The sequence below is a fragment of the Cynara cardunculus genome (genome assembly GCF_001531365.2).
Source record: "Cynara cardunculus var. scolymus isolate 2C chromosome LG 10, CcrdV1, whole genome shotgun sequence".
In the NCBI taxonomy this organism is placed as follows: Eukaryota; Viridiplantae; Streptophyta; class Magnoliopsida; order Asterales; family Asteraceae; genus Cynara; species Cynara cardunculus.
In genome coordinates this window covers 8,326,443-8,340,786 of record NC_037537.1, presented here as the reverse complement: position 1 = coordinate 8,340,786, position 14,344 = coordinate 8,326,443, and the positions used below count along the sequence as shown (strand labels likewise).

General features: G+C 37.4%; 1 protein-coding gene across 1 annotated transcript; it reads right to left on the bottom strand.

Moving 5' to 3' along the window:
* Window positions 1-218: 218 nt before the first annotated feature.
* On the bottom strand, window positions 219-6,387 carry LOC112520386 (protein CHUP1, chloroplastic-like). The gene is made up of 7 exons (XM_025128760.1): window positions 5,465-6,387; window positions 4,216-5,115; window positions 3,631-3,762; window positions 3,198-3,379; window positions 2,996-3,107; window positions 1,035-1,178; window positions 219-496 (listed from the first exon to the last, which is right to left on the bottom strand). Exons 1-7 carry the CDS (start codon window positions 6,239-6,241, stop codon window positions 416-418), a joined length of 2,328 nt encoding a protein of 775 aa, XP_024984528.1. The 5' UTR covers window positions 6,242-6,387; the 3' UTR covers window positions 219-415.
* Window positions 6,388-14,344: the final 7,957 nt, after the last annotated feature.

Here is a 14,344-nt window from a genome sequence, read left to right as displayed (position 1 = left end):
TTTTCCCACGTATTGTTTCATATGTGAAACAACACATAAAAACTAGTTTGTAAGCTTGTGCAATTTATTAGGTTTGTAAATGATTATGCGTCTACAAGAGAACGTATTTGTATCTATATTTAATACGAGTAAATGCTAACTCATACAATAATATAAGATCCATACCAACCAGTTTACATCTAATTTCAATCTCAAAAACAATTTTAAAGAGACACTTAATAGAAATGTTGAGGGTCAAATTGATCTTGAACCCAAAATACATATGTAGCTTTAGTTAATTGGGAAAGCAAAAAGATAGATTGAACCACTATGATCATATCCGATCCATAACTAATCAATTTTCTTTTGTTTGTTCATACCAAAAATACCTGTACAAAAAATATCTATTCCAGCTGCAAAAAAATCCTCTTTACATCTACTTTTTGTTCAAAACAAGAGCTACATTGCGAAGCTCCTCGAATGCATGCATAGTGTCAGCATCAAATCCACCAGCAAACTGTAACGAAGTGGAAAAGATGTGTACAAAGTTAAGTGATATGTGTATCCGCGACTTCAGGAAACAAATACTCCCTCCAAAATAAATGTTTACAATGAAAAATAGAATCTAGGTTTGGATATGTGTAATTATCACTTTTTTTATTCAACTAAAATGACAATTTTACCCTTGATAATTTAGAGTAATGAATTTCTCAATCTCATACTTAAGGGTGGGCACTAACTTTTTGAAAAGTGACTTATTCTGGGACAGACTAAAATGTAAATGTAAGCACTTTTTTTTTGGGATGAATGGAGTACCACCAAATGTGCATTGATGACCCCCTTGTATCTTCACAAACAACATGTTCAATAACATAAACCAAAGTAATCCAGTATATTCTACTCGAAAGTACGGTCAAAGGATGGGATGTATGCAAACGTGCATCTATCCCAAAGGTTGAGCAGTTGTTTTCATGAAGACCCCCATATCCAATAACATGTAAACTACATATGATTTGTGTTAATATAGTCTAAGATATGCGATAAAGATGAGAAACCTGATGGATACGAAAAGCAAATCTGACTCCTTGAAGTAGCATATAGTCCATTGAAGAATCCTTCTCCGATGTTCCCTTCGTTTGGAGTTCTGTAGCAACTCTTCTCATGTACTTCTTTGCCAACTTAACTGATCCCAACTTAATCTGCAATGAGATCATGAATCATTCATTCATTCTTGAACATACACTAAAAAATGGCATACCGGCAATAATGCAAAATAGAGACAAGATTTATAAGGTTGATGTAAGCACTGTTTTTTTATCCTATCTGTTTAAGCTGTTTTACTTGTGGCTCCTGGTAATGTGAGGAAAGCTTGACTTGTGATAATGAATGGTATCTTATGATACGTAGTAGAGAAAAATATCTTGATGAGAGTGAATATTTCTCCAGAATCTTGAAGAAAAGAGAAAAAAATCTATGGTATGAGAGAAATCTAGATAGAAACTACGATTTGATGAGGGTGAATATCTTGAAGGATGAGTTCAAACATAGGTTGCCATAAATATATTGTAGTACTAATATCTTTTGAAAGAATCAGGGAACAACATCCTGATGGGATGTAACCTAGTTTATCATAAGGAACTCCACTTGGAGTATATATGAATTCACGGATACAGTTGTTCCACCCTTTGTGGCCTTGGAGTATATATGAATTCACGGATACAGTTGTTCCACCCTTTGTGGCAGAGGTCAGGCCTGCATACATCTCACCCCCATACCATAATTTCGAGTGGGATATACTGTTTCATTATTTTGGATGTAAAATTGTAAAGGTGTGCTCCAAATGCTATCATTTCATATAAGAGGTGAAGGGTGTGCTTAGGTTGTTCATGGACGGTTTCGGATTGTGAAGTTCATTGGCTTGAAACAAAGCTTACCTGATGACACTTGTAGAACTGTACCATGTACAGTAGCAGATATTCAGATTATTGTCTTATGGTCATAAATATGGAAGCTTTGAAGAGGTTTGAGATCGTGATGTATCTTATGCGGTAGATGAAATGCCTAACATCTCATGTATAGATAAAGAAACATGAAGCCTCCATGAATTTTTCTTGTGCTAGGTCACAATGATGTCAAGGTATCTCGGAATACATTTATGTAAATGGATGAAGGTGGAGTCTAGACCAGTGTCCATAATGAGGGGTTTGACAATCCATGATGCTTCCTCTAGAATTCGCCAAATGGACATTTACAAACTTGGTGGGAAGAAGAATAAAAAACCAAGAACATATGATGTGTAAGTAAGGATTTAGTTATTGTAAATATCTCGGAGAACATGGGCAAGCTCTGGAGCAACTAAGTTTACTACTACATGATTCAACAATCAACATATGCATAATGGAAATAGCCTTTTTGCATCACTTAGTTAAGTGATATGCCTATCCACAATCCTTAGAGAGCCAAGGAGCCTTGGTTCACCAGTAATCCATATTAGATATCTTGGAGGGTAAAGATGCAAGCATCAAGGATAGATATTTTTAGACATAAGACATGATTAAAAATCCTACAAGATGTCTCAAACCTAGAAAAATCCGCTAAGTGGGAACACATAAATAAGGGATAACCTCTCTAGTCTATGCAACATGAAGTCAAATAAAGAGTCTACATTTTAGCAAGTAGTACTCACAGGAGAATTGAATGTGCTAAAATATGTTTATTTTTCATCATCCAAGTTATATGTGCTTCTAAAGCAGAAAATTAGGTATTAAAGATCCCATTGGCATGTGAAGGGAGTACCGAGTACTACTCCATTCCGGAGAAAGGGAATACCGTCTCTATCACTTCCAATCGGCAATTTGTTCTTGGTGCACCTTAATGAAATTATTATATGACATGAACAAGCAGACTCAATAACAAAAAGGGTATGACGCCATCCTCTGAAGTGCCCCCACGACTCAACAATAAACTTTTATGCAATAAGAATCCATAAAGTAAGATTTGAAAGAAAATGACCAACCTTGTTCAATATTCCGGTATCAAGCATCCAATCTGTGGGAATATGGAACTCTTTGCAATTACGCATCAATAGATCTCTTGTTCGAAGAAGGTTATAAACAATACGCTCCATCCTAGCAGTGTACACCAGATAGTTTAAACAAACAGATTCTTAACTGTAACAAAAGAAGAAAAAATGGTTTAGAGATTGAGGTTGTTCTTACTTTTCAGATAAGGACACCATTTTTTTCAATGCCAAGTCACATGGTATGTGGAAATTGTCTTTGTAATCTGAAATTTCATTTTCCAGCTTCTTTAGATCTCGATATGCAAATGCGGCCTCTCTTAATGTGTCTGCTTTCTTCTCTGGCCAATCAAAGTGTTTAAGTACAGCCCTCTCATCCACCTTTTAACAAGCATAGCAGTAGAAAGCAATAGAAAGATAGCAATCAATAACACATTAAATAAATACATATAAGGTTTAAATTCTTGTTTCATTTAGTGATTAGAAACTTTTAACAAGTACTAGAACTCTACTGATATTCTTTTTTGTCTAAATGCTAAAAAAATCTGAGGAAATCTTGATTTTCTAAGGAAGAATGGTTCCATGATTTTGCAGAATTGACGCCTAATGATAAATTCAGATGATAAACTTACAAGAAAGCAGAGTTCATCATCCAGCCATTTCACAAAAGCAACCACATCTTCTATATCTGGATAAACAGCATTGTTGACCTCCCGGATTAAAGAATTCACAAATTCTCCTTGAGTCTCAACATCCTCCTTTATCTAAACATTAGAAAGGATATGAAAGAAAACAGCATTAACTCAGTCAATAAAGAGTGGTAACTAAATACTACTCCCTCTCCGTCCAAAAATAAACGTCCACAGTGAAAAAAGATTTTAGAAACGTACAAGTATTGCACTTTTTAAATAGCCAAATGACAATTTTTCCCTTAATAATAGAAGTAATGAATTTCTACATCTCATAACTAAGGGTAGAATCGGAAAGTAGACACTTACTTTTGAAAGTTGACACTTGTTTTGGGACGAAGTAAAATAGAAATGTGGATGCTTATTTTGGGAAGGAGAGTCTTAAAGAAATTCAGACAATTTTCTCCTCATCTAAAGCTAAAAAAGTTGAACAATCTAACATCATAAGCTTTAAGATTCAAATTTCCAACACCAGTTTAAAATGTTTTGACATAGATCAAGATAGAATGCACATAAGCAGACACTTACAGCAAGCAAATGTGATGACCGGTTTTCAATTTCACCAATCATACTATGTCGAACATTAGTGACATCCGAGGCATCACAGATCCCATCATTTAAAGAATCTTTCCGGGAATCCCTTTTCATAAGGGAATGATAAAACTCAACCACTTGTGGAGCTCGCTGAACAACCCCGCCAGCATTATTCCGGCCAATGAACTTCGGAGGAGGAGGAGGTGGTGGTGGCGGTGGTGGAGGAGGAGCTACTTGACAGCTGACCTCTTTATGCTCCTTAGAAGTAAAAATGGAGGGCCGCGGAGGGGGATTGGGAATACGCAGAGCCCTTTTTTCAACATCCAACAATGTTTTCAGTTTTGTAGCTTCACGCAATTGTGACCCTTGATTCAAATCATATTTTCGACATGCTACTGAATCTACCTCATCCATTTCCATTGAACATATAAAGCCATCAGATTGTCTTCTTTTGTTAACCACCAAATCTTCTTGACAGCAGTTTACACCACTGATCGAATGCCTTCTTCCGGGACTTCGGCCCTCTAACCAACTAAGGTTTAGTTTATAGTTTGGGGGTTCAGAGACATGCGTTTCTTCGTCTAAAACAGGCCACTTTTTCATATTCTTAATCAAACTTAACCTATTTTGACCACTGCCACGTTCAGAGCTTTCATCACTTGATACAGAACCATTGAGCCATTCAATGGAAGCTGGGCTTGATGTTATATCAGAAGTATCAAAAGCGGAATTCTGCAACTCGTTTTTAAGACAGGAATTGACCCACCTAAGATAGACAAGCTCCTCAACCTCATTCAGTCGACTTACTTGTAGATCTTCGACTTGTTTACACAAGTCTTCATTTGTTTGTCGTAACCTTGATGCCTCGGCTTTGATCTTCTCAACAAATTCATTCTGTCAATCATTCACCAAAATCAGATCGCCACAAAGCTACTACACCTCTTGCAAAGATACACTTATGAACATACAATTATATGACCAGGGGAAAACCTTGTTGTGGCAGCCATAACAATAATTGCAAAAGCAGCAAAAGCAGCAAAAGAACAAAGGTTAATTTGAATTGGTATGAGGCATTTAAGCTGGTTCATGCATTTAACATTTAATTTATTCAGTTTCACTGTGTTTATGATTTCTCTAGCTGTCATCATGCCAAAACAAGATTCTTCCCATGTAATACCACATATTTATATAACAAGTATCCATTAAAATTAAAAAGTAAGAAGTTAAAAGATGAGATTGAGACCTCAGAATCTTTTGCTAGGTCTGCTAGCTGTGACTCCATTGAAGAAATTCTGCAACAAAGATTTCTCTTTTGAAGATGAAGCTCTGCATTCAGCCGTCTCAATTTAAGAACATCTACCTCAACACTGTTAACAACACCCTTTGTTATATTTTCTTGCAACTGATGAGAGTTCAACTGCTCGGAAAGACTGGTGTTTTCAGATTCCAGCAAATCAATTTTGCTTTTAAGGGCATCAATTTCACTCGTCTTTGATTCAGCTGCACTTTGGAGCTCCAAAGCCTTGAGGTTTTTCCTCTTAAAGTCAGACAACTCAGCTTGCAACTTGGCTTCTCTGTCTTTAGATTCTTGGAGCAAGCTTCTGAGCTGATCAAGCTCCGCAAACAGATCACGAGACCCAGAAGAAGAAGACGATTTGTACAGCCTCTGGTTCTGGTCACAGTGATGATGATTCCCTTGAGGATGAACTTGTGTGGAAGTGACAGAACACGACAAATCCCCAATAAGAGACCGCTTCGCTCTATTACAAACAAAAGGGTTTTTGGAATTGGTTGTGGAAACGGTGATAACAGGTTGTAGCTGAGATTTCTTGGTTCCCTGTTGCGATCTGGCTTTCTTATCAGCTGAGAAACCTTTCACAATGTTAGAACCCCAGATAGACCTGGGCTTCAAATTCGATGATGCATTGTTGTTTTTACCCTTTAATGGCACCTGATTCTCATCGGAATACTTAGACGATGCTTTCAATCTGTTGTCTGAAGATGACTTGGCTTCTCCCATTTGAAAAAACTGAAACGAGCAATTCGTCGAACAGGTTCTATGCTTGTTGGAAAGCTCCGAAACTTCTAAAGATTGTTTGCAACGACGGATTCATTCAAAGATTAAATTTGGGTATTGGGATGTGTTTGGAGGAGCGTAGAAGGCGAGAAAAGGGGAAGGGTGTCTGACGATGGAAGAAGGCATTTGAATATTTGAAATTCGAATCCGTCTTTATGTGCAGCAGCACCAACTTTTTTTGAACGTAACGATCATATCCTGGGCAGTGGGTCCCACCTGATTTTGGTTGAGAGTTGCCGGACTTCTCTTCCTTCTCTTGTTACACAATCTTTTTTTTAAAATTAAATATTTAATAAAATAATATGTATTTTTAAGAATATAATAAAAATAATATTTCTGAAATTTTTAATTTTGGATTACTTTAAAGACAAATTTTGTTACAACAAAAACCTTGCCCAAAATCTTCAATTGAAACTTTTTTCGAAAATACTTCGAAATTTATCTCGATTTACAATATTTTAATTTTTATGATGTTAAAAGATTAAAGTTGTTGACTAAACTAACAAGAAAAAATTAAAATAGACAAATAAATGTATTACCTAAAAACGAATCATGACATGAAGTCTCTCGACCCTTAATATGGGTAGGGATTCTTCTTGAAACTGGATATGGTGCATGAGATAGGAAAGATATTCTATGTTTGACATGATATGAGACATGATAAAAATTTATTGCCCCATGTTTTGTGTAATATAGAACAAGAACTAGAATTGGGATAAGGTGAGACGGTATGAGATAAAAAATGTTTTTTTTTTCTTGTTCCATAGAGAGGGAATAAGAATGAGACGAAAACTAAAATATTACAAAAAAACTCTCGTTTGATATATAACTTTAATATGATATTTGTTTTAGTGGTCATCACCACTAGTTGCGATCGCCACTACCACCTGTAGCCACCTCCACATCCACCTTCTCCTCCTCTACAACAACCTTCTCCACCACCTCTATCAACCACCATCCATCGCCGCTCCACAACCATTGTTGGTCACCGACCACCACCGTCCATCGTCACCACTACTACCATTGTTGGCCACCTCCTCCTCTATTACAACAACATCCTCCACAACCACCATCGGCCACCGACCACCACCGTTTATCGCCCCCACCACAACCATTGTGGGCCACCTCACATCCACCATAATCACCATCACCATTGACTATCACTACCACTACCTATCACAACCACCACCTCCACTACATCGGCTATAACTACTTCATCCTTCACTGTCGACCACCACACCATTACTATTTACCATCTTCACGTCCTCCCAACCACCATTGGCCATCAACCACCACCGCTCATCGCCACCACCACCACCTAGTACTGTCGACCACCACCACCTCCACCTCTACCATAATCAACACCACCTTCACATCCACCATAACCACCACCACCATCGGTTACACCACCACTGCCTACCACCACCACTACCTTATCCACCACATCGGCTACTACTACCTCCTCCACCACGGTCGCCCGCCACCACCACCACTATCCACCATCTTTGTGTCCTTTATACCCACCATCGTTCATCAATCACCAATGTCTCTATCTCCACAACCATTGTTGTTGCAACGATCTTCACGGTGCCTTAGCATAATTTGTCCTTTGTATGAATCAAGTTTTTTTTCAATCTACCATCAGTTATATCAAAATTTTCATTCAAATTTGATACTATTATATATGTGTGTATTTATGTATATGAAAATTGAGTAAAAATGTTATAAATTAAATTATAACTTTATATGTGTTAATTATAACTATTATTGATTTATAAAATCATCAAATAACTTATGGGGACTGAAAGTGCCCGTTTATTAAGAATATTAAGAACACAAATAAAAACAAACAAAGTATGATCAGTCAAAAGTTTTGATCTGTTATTGAAGATGAAAGATGTAGAGCAATCTACTTACAATACTGAATGATTGAATGAATCATTATTGTAAGGAACAGTAAACCTATCTATATAAATAATAAAATAAACAATGAAATTGAATCATATAAACAAGGAAAGATAATCTCTATCAGTAATAACAAGAAACATCCTCTCGTTCAGAGTTAGAATAAATCTGAACTCAAGGTTTTCAAACTTCGTCTTCAAATTTGTACTCAATATCTCTTCGGGTCTTCTCTTGAAATAACTCTAAATAATGTCTCTTTAGACTTTGTACTTGTATGCCTTGAGAAACTATTGCCTGAATTTTGAAGTCTTCTAGTTCAAAGATCTGAAGATAAGTCTTTCAGACTTAGACTTAGTCGTGTGAGCAATCTTCAGTTCATATCTCTGGAAATTTGCAATTTAGATTTTTGAAGTCTTCTCTGCAGACTTCTATACTTAGCAAATTTAGAAACAATCTTCTTCATATCTTTCAATCTCCCTCTTTGCTTCAAATTTGAAAGTTTCTGTCTTTAAGGATGGGAATGAAACTCTTAATGATGATTCAGTGATATGAACGCACTAGTCACTAATCTTCAGTTTCAGTCTTCGACATTTGCTGAAGGTTCTTGGGTGTGAGTTTTGTATTCTTGAAATATAACTGTCACTGTAGGATTAATATATATGTTTCAGCGATCACTGAAAAGACTCAATGATGATCGCTGGAACAGAATAGACAGAAACATATACTTCGATGGGTAAAAGAGATTATCATCAAATCAATGAGAGAGATGATCAACAACTTACAATGTAAAACTTTTAGGAGGGACTGAGAGCTTAACATAATTACCTCTATGGGTTGTCAGAACCGATTGTTGATCCCCTCTCAGTGATTTGATGATAATCCCTTTTTACCTTATACGAAGTAATTATGTTTCTGTCTTTCAGTTCCAACGATCATCACTGAGTCTGTTCAGTGATCACTAAGAACATGTAATGTAAATCCATCAGCGACAACGATACTTCAAGAAAACAAAACTCACACCAAAGAACCTTCAGTGAAAGTCGAAGACTGAAACTGAAGATTAGAGACTGACGAGTTCATGATCTAAAGTGGTATTCAGTGATTACAACCTGGTCTACACATGTGTGAAGACTGCCCCAGCCTCAGCGAATGCTGAAGATACCTTCAGGTTATTCCAACGTTCAATGATTAAAAGAAGCTTGTTGAGCACGATTATTTTTGTCTTGTCCTTATACACACAAAGGATAAACCCATACCCTTTCTAGATCATAGTACGATACGGAGCCGATTAGTTGACTCTACTATCCACCAACTCCATTGAAAGGATGTCTGCTTATGAATAGGCTTTTGTACTATTCACTGTAGCAAAGAACAAGTCTTTCTCTAAAGGCTTGACACGTGTTCAAACCTAACGCATTGCATTAAATATGCATTTAATGTAATGGGTATAAATAGATGTGTTCTATCTCCATGCAGAGATACAACTAATACTTACTCTTGAACCCTAACTTATGTTCATAAGTAAAAGAACATACATCTAAGAACACAATATGCTTATCTTCAAAGGCAAGTTAGAATCCTTTTTTAGTATTCTAAATAGTTCTTACCCAGAAAGAACTTTCTTCTAAGTCTTACAGCAAATCATTTCTCTTTTCTAAGAACTAGTGTGTGACTTAGATTGTTTAGATATGTTATATTTACCTTATCTTTCCGCAAACAATCTTGTAAATCTGTGTTGATTCTTCTTTATCAATATATATTTTAAATTTGAAAACTTAACTGTGTTTGTATTCATCCCCCCTACAAACTGTTATACACATCTTGTAGACCCTAACGGGACCAACAAGTGGTATCAGAGCAGTGTATTTTCTATTCTTGTTGTTTAGTTGTTTTTCTGCATTATACTATCTTTTTCTCTAGATAATCTTACTGCTTTCAAATGGCTTTATAAAACACAAACACACACTTTCATGATAATGGCTCTCTTGCCAAACTACCTCGTTTTATCCGAGACAACTTTAGTCTTTGGAAAAATCGGATGTCCCTCTTTCTGGAAGGTGTGGATCCTGAAATTCCACACTATATAGAAAATGAACCATACGTTCCCATGCTATTTCTCCGGTTGTTCCTGAAACAGCTACTACTTCCGCGATTCCTGAACATGAGATTCCAAAGCTCCCTCATCAATGGAGCGATGAAGACAAGAAGAAGATAGATATAGACACTCGTGCTAGGTCTATAATAGCTATGTCTCTTTTTGATGAGGTTTATCATTCTGTTAAGAAACTCATAACCTCAAAAGCCATGTGGGACACTTTATGTGTTCAATATGAAGGAACCTCTCAGGTTCAAGAATCGAGGAAGATTAATTTAGTAAGACGATATGAAAGCTTTCTTTGTGGAAAGACTGAAACATTGTCTGAAGTACATCAACGTTTTAATTGTCTTCTTATAGATTTAAGGACTGTAGGCATGGAATATTCCAATTCTGAAACTTTAACTAAATTTCTAGAATGTTTGCCTGAATCTTAGGATACTTATGCCATGTGTCTCAAGATGTCCAATGACATGTCCTCTCTCTCTCTCTCTCTTAGCACTCTTTATGGGATACTGCTTAATCATGAGCATACTCGACAGCTGAAAAAGAATCTAATCAAGGATTCCAGAGAAATGAAGAGCTCTCCGTTAGCTCCAATATATGAAGATGCTTCAGCTGAAATCCCATCTTCTTCTTCTCTTCCTCCGGTTGTTATCATTGAGTTAGATTATACTAACTCTGAGGATTTATTAGAATCTGATCTTGCAGATTTTGATGAATCACTGGCGCTATTAACTAAATCTTTTAGGAGATTCGCCAAGAAAAGTAACTTCCGCAGATCTCCTTCGCTGACCATCAAGGAAAAGCCAAAGTTTGATAATATAGACAAGGCTTCAGCGATCTACTACAACTGTCACCGCAAGGGTCACTTTGCTGGTGAATGCAGGTTTAAGAAGGTTGTGAAGCCATCCTCTAAAACCTCATCCTTCTTCAGATCTAAGGATGACAAATACCTGAAGCTAAAGGAGATGTACAAGAAGATGATGAACTTCCAGCGAAAGGTCAAAGGTCTTGTTGCTGAAGAGCACGACTGGGACGATTCATCTGATGAATCATCATCTGATGAGGAATATACGACCTATCTCTGCTTAATGGCCAAAGATGTCAAAAAAGAAGCTTAAGAGACATCAACTTCTAATGATCCCTCATCATCCTCACCTGCTCAGGTATGTTTCCTGAATGAACCCTCCTCCTCCTCCTTTTCTTCTTCTTTTCTAGCCTACCAGTGTTAGACATGCTAACGATGGACCTTTACAATGCCCTAAATGGCAAGCCTAAAGCAAAAATGCTTAATCTTGATCTTCAAGAACAGTTGAAGATTTGTCATTCAAAGATCAAAGAGTTGACTAAGGTTGAAGAAAATCTTAAGGATCAGGTCATTGTGAACCAAACCATCACTGTCGAACGCGAACAGGCTATAGCTGAGCGTGAGCAAACAATTGCTGAACTCAAGGCTGAGAAGGCTACCATAGAAGGATGGTGCAGAGCCTCTATCAAGGCCTCAGAGATCATTAACGCTTAGATCCTTGCCAAGATAAAGACTAGTATAGGATTCTCCTATGATCAGGAAGACAGTGTCACTGACAGGTCCATGCTCAAGTTTGGTACCTTTGTCTCTTCTATTCCTGACACTTCTTTCTCTCAGTCTCTTTCACTGAGAGTCATCTTGATGGAACTCGTTCGAGTTCAGGTTGCAAAGACAAGGGTAAATTCATTGTCATAGCACCTCTTCCAAAGAAGACTAACAAGTCAAATAGATCTAAATCTATTTCTTCAGCTTGTAAACCTTCTTCTTCTTTAGAGACTAATAAATCTGAACCTTCTCAGAAATCTAAGTCTCAACTCAAGGTGAATGCTTCACCTAAGGACTCCAAATCCTCTAAAGTTACTCTTAGAACTAATGCGAAACGAATCCTTGGAGCTGGTCCCACTTCAAATCTGGTACTTCCTGGCCCTAAAGCTACCTTTAGCTATAGGAAGTGTAAGCATTATGGTGAAACTACACACATTGCCAGTAAGTGTCCTTCTACCACCAAGCCTGGTCCACCAGCCAAGGACAAGAAGGTAGCTAAGGCTGAGAAATCAACCAAAGTGAAATCAACCACTAAGGTTGTTAAAACAATCAGGGTGAAGAAAACCACTGGAGCCTCTTCTTCAGGCTCAATGAAGACAACCACTGATGCTAAGCCTTTAGTATCAAATGTTGTAGTTCCTTCCACTAAAGCCTCTTTATTAGGCTCAGTGAAGACACCCATTGACTCTATCTCTCTAGCGTCAGAAGTTGTTCCCTTTTGCACTAAAACCTCTCCAAGTTCAGTGAAGCCTTCTGTTGACGTTGGTTCTTCAATCTCAGTAGATGAAGCCTCTAACATTCCTGGACCCAAATTGATGGGTACCAAAAGCATTTTTAAACTATTCCCTTGTGCAGGAAGTCAAAGGCATATGTTATCTCGATAGTGGATGCTCAAGGCACATGACTAGAGACAAATCCCTGCTCATTAACTACAAGGAAGAAAGAGGACCTTCCGTAACCTTTGGAGGTAATGGAAAAGGATATACCAGAGGTTTTGGTATATTAACCAATGGTGCAACCACATTCAGGCATGTTGCATATGTTGAAGGACTGAAGCACAACCTCCTAAGCATCAGTCAGCTGTGTGATACAGAATACACAGTGAAGTTCTCTAAGAATTCATGCTATGTCTATGACAAAGATGATAAGGTTGCCTTGACCAGTTCTCATCTAGAGAATGTCTACATCATCAATATGGATTCTTCTATCACTGAGAATAGCTGTTTCTTCTCTAAAGCCTCGTCAGACATCAACTGGCTGTGGCACAAATGACTTTCTCACCTTAACTTCAACACACTCAGTGAATTGTCTAGAAATGATCTTGTCACTGATCTTCCTCAACATTCCTTTGCAAAGGAATCTCTTTGCTCAACGTGTGAGAAAAGAAAACAAACAAGAGCTAGCTTTAAGTCAAAGCAAATCTCTTCAGTGACATCGCCTCTTCAGCTACTGCACATGGATCTTTTTGGTCCTGTGAATGTGCAATCTATTGCTGGAAAGAAGTACATAGTCGTCATTGTTGATGAGTATTCCAGGTACACATGGGTCTTCTTTCTCAGATCCAAAAATGAAGCACCTGCAGACATCATATCGTTCATCAAGAAAATAGAAGTGCTTAACAATATCAAAGTACGATCTATTAGAAGTGACCATAGTACTGAATTCAAAAACAGTACTATGGATAACTTCTTTGAGGACAAGGGAATTTCTCACAACTTTTCTTCAGTGAGAACTCCTCAGCAAAATGGGGTCGCTGAAAGAAGAAATCGAACAATCATTGAGGCTGCTTGATCAATGCTCAGCGAGTCCCATCTCCTTACCAATTTCTAGGCTGAAGCTATCAACACCACTTGTTTCACTCAAAATCCATCATTGATCATTAAGAGGTTCAAGAAGACAGCCTATGAACTTTTCCATGGCAGAAAGCCCTCTATTAGCTTTCTACATATCTTTGGTTGCACGTGTTTTATTCTCAACAACCGTGATCAACTAGAAAAGTTTGATCCTGAAACTGATGAAGGAATCTTTCTTGGATATTCTTCAATATCCAAAGCCTTCAGAGTATTCAACAAACGCCAACAGACGATATGTTAGACCCCATAATTCATAAGTGTAAAAGTAATGAAGAACAATAAGTGATAAAGAACCAGAAGACCGATGAAGACGTTAAGGCAAAATTGATTAAGTCTGGAAAACAACCAGAGGGTTGATGAATCGACCATAGATGCGATGGAAAGAGCATCTTCATCACCCCTCTGGTTAGCCACACTTAGAGTTTTCTTCAGTAGTTCAACCCGGCATACGATAAAGATATGAAGATAAGGTTGAATTAACATCCCATGGAAGACAGCTGGAGATAACAAATCAACAGCTGGATTTCAAGTTTATCTTGATTTATAGCTTATCCATACTTTAGATAAACTTTTTATCTGTTAGTAGAAGATTAGCTAAATAGTCTCGCTAGATAGTT

Bases quoted from the DNA above. Each gene is read 5' to 3' on its own strand.
- LOC112520386 (XM_025128760.1), bottom strand. From the start codon at position 6,241: ATGGGAGAAGCCAAGTCATCTTCAGACAACAGATTGAAAGCATCGTCT. The intron at 5,116-5,464 runs GTCTCAATCTCA...AATGATTGACAG, and splicing joins ACCTAGCAAAAGATTCTGAG to AATGAATTTGTTGAGAAGAT. The intron at 3,108-3,197 runs GTAAGAACAACC...GTACACTGCTAG, and splicing joins ATGGTGTCCTTATCTGAAAA to GATGGAGCGTATTGTTTATA.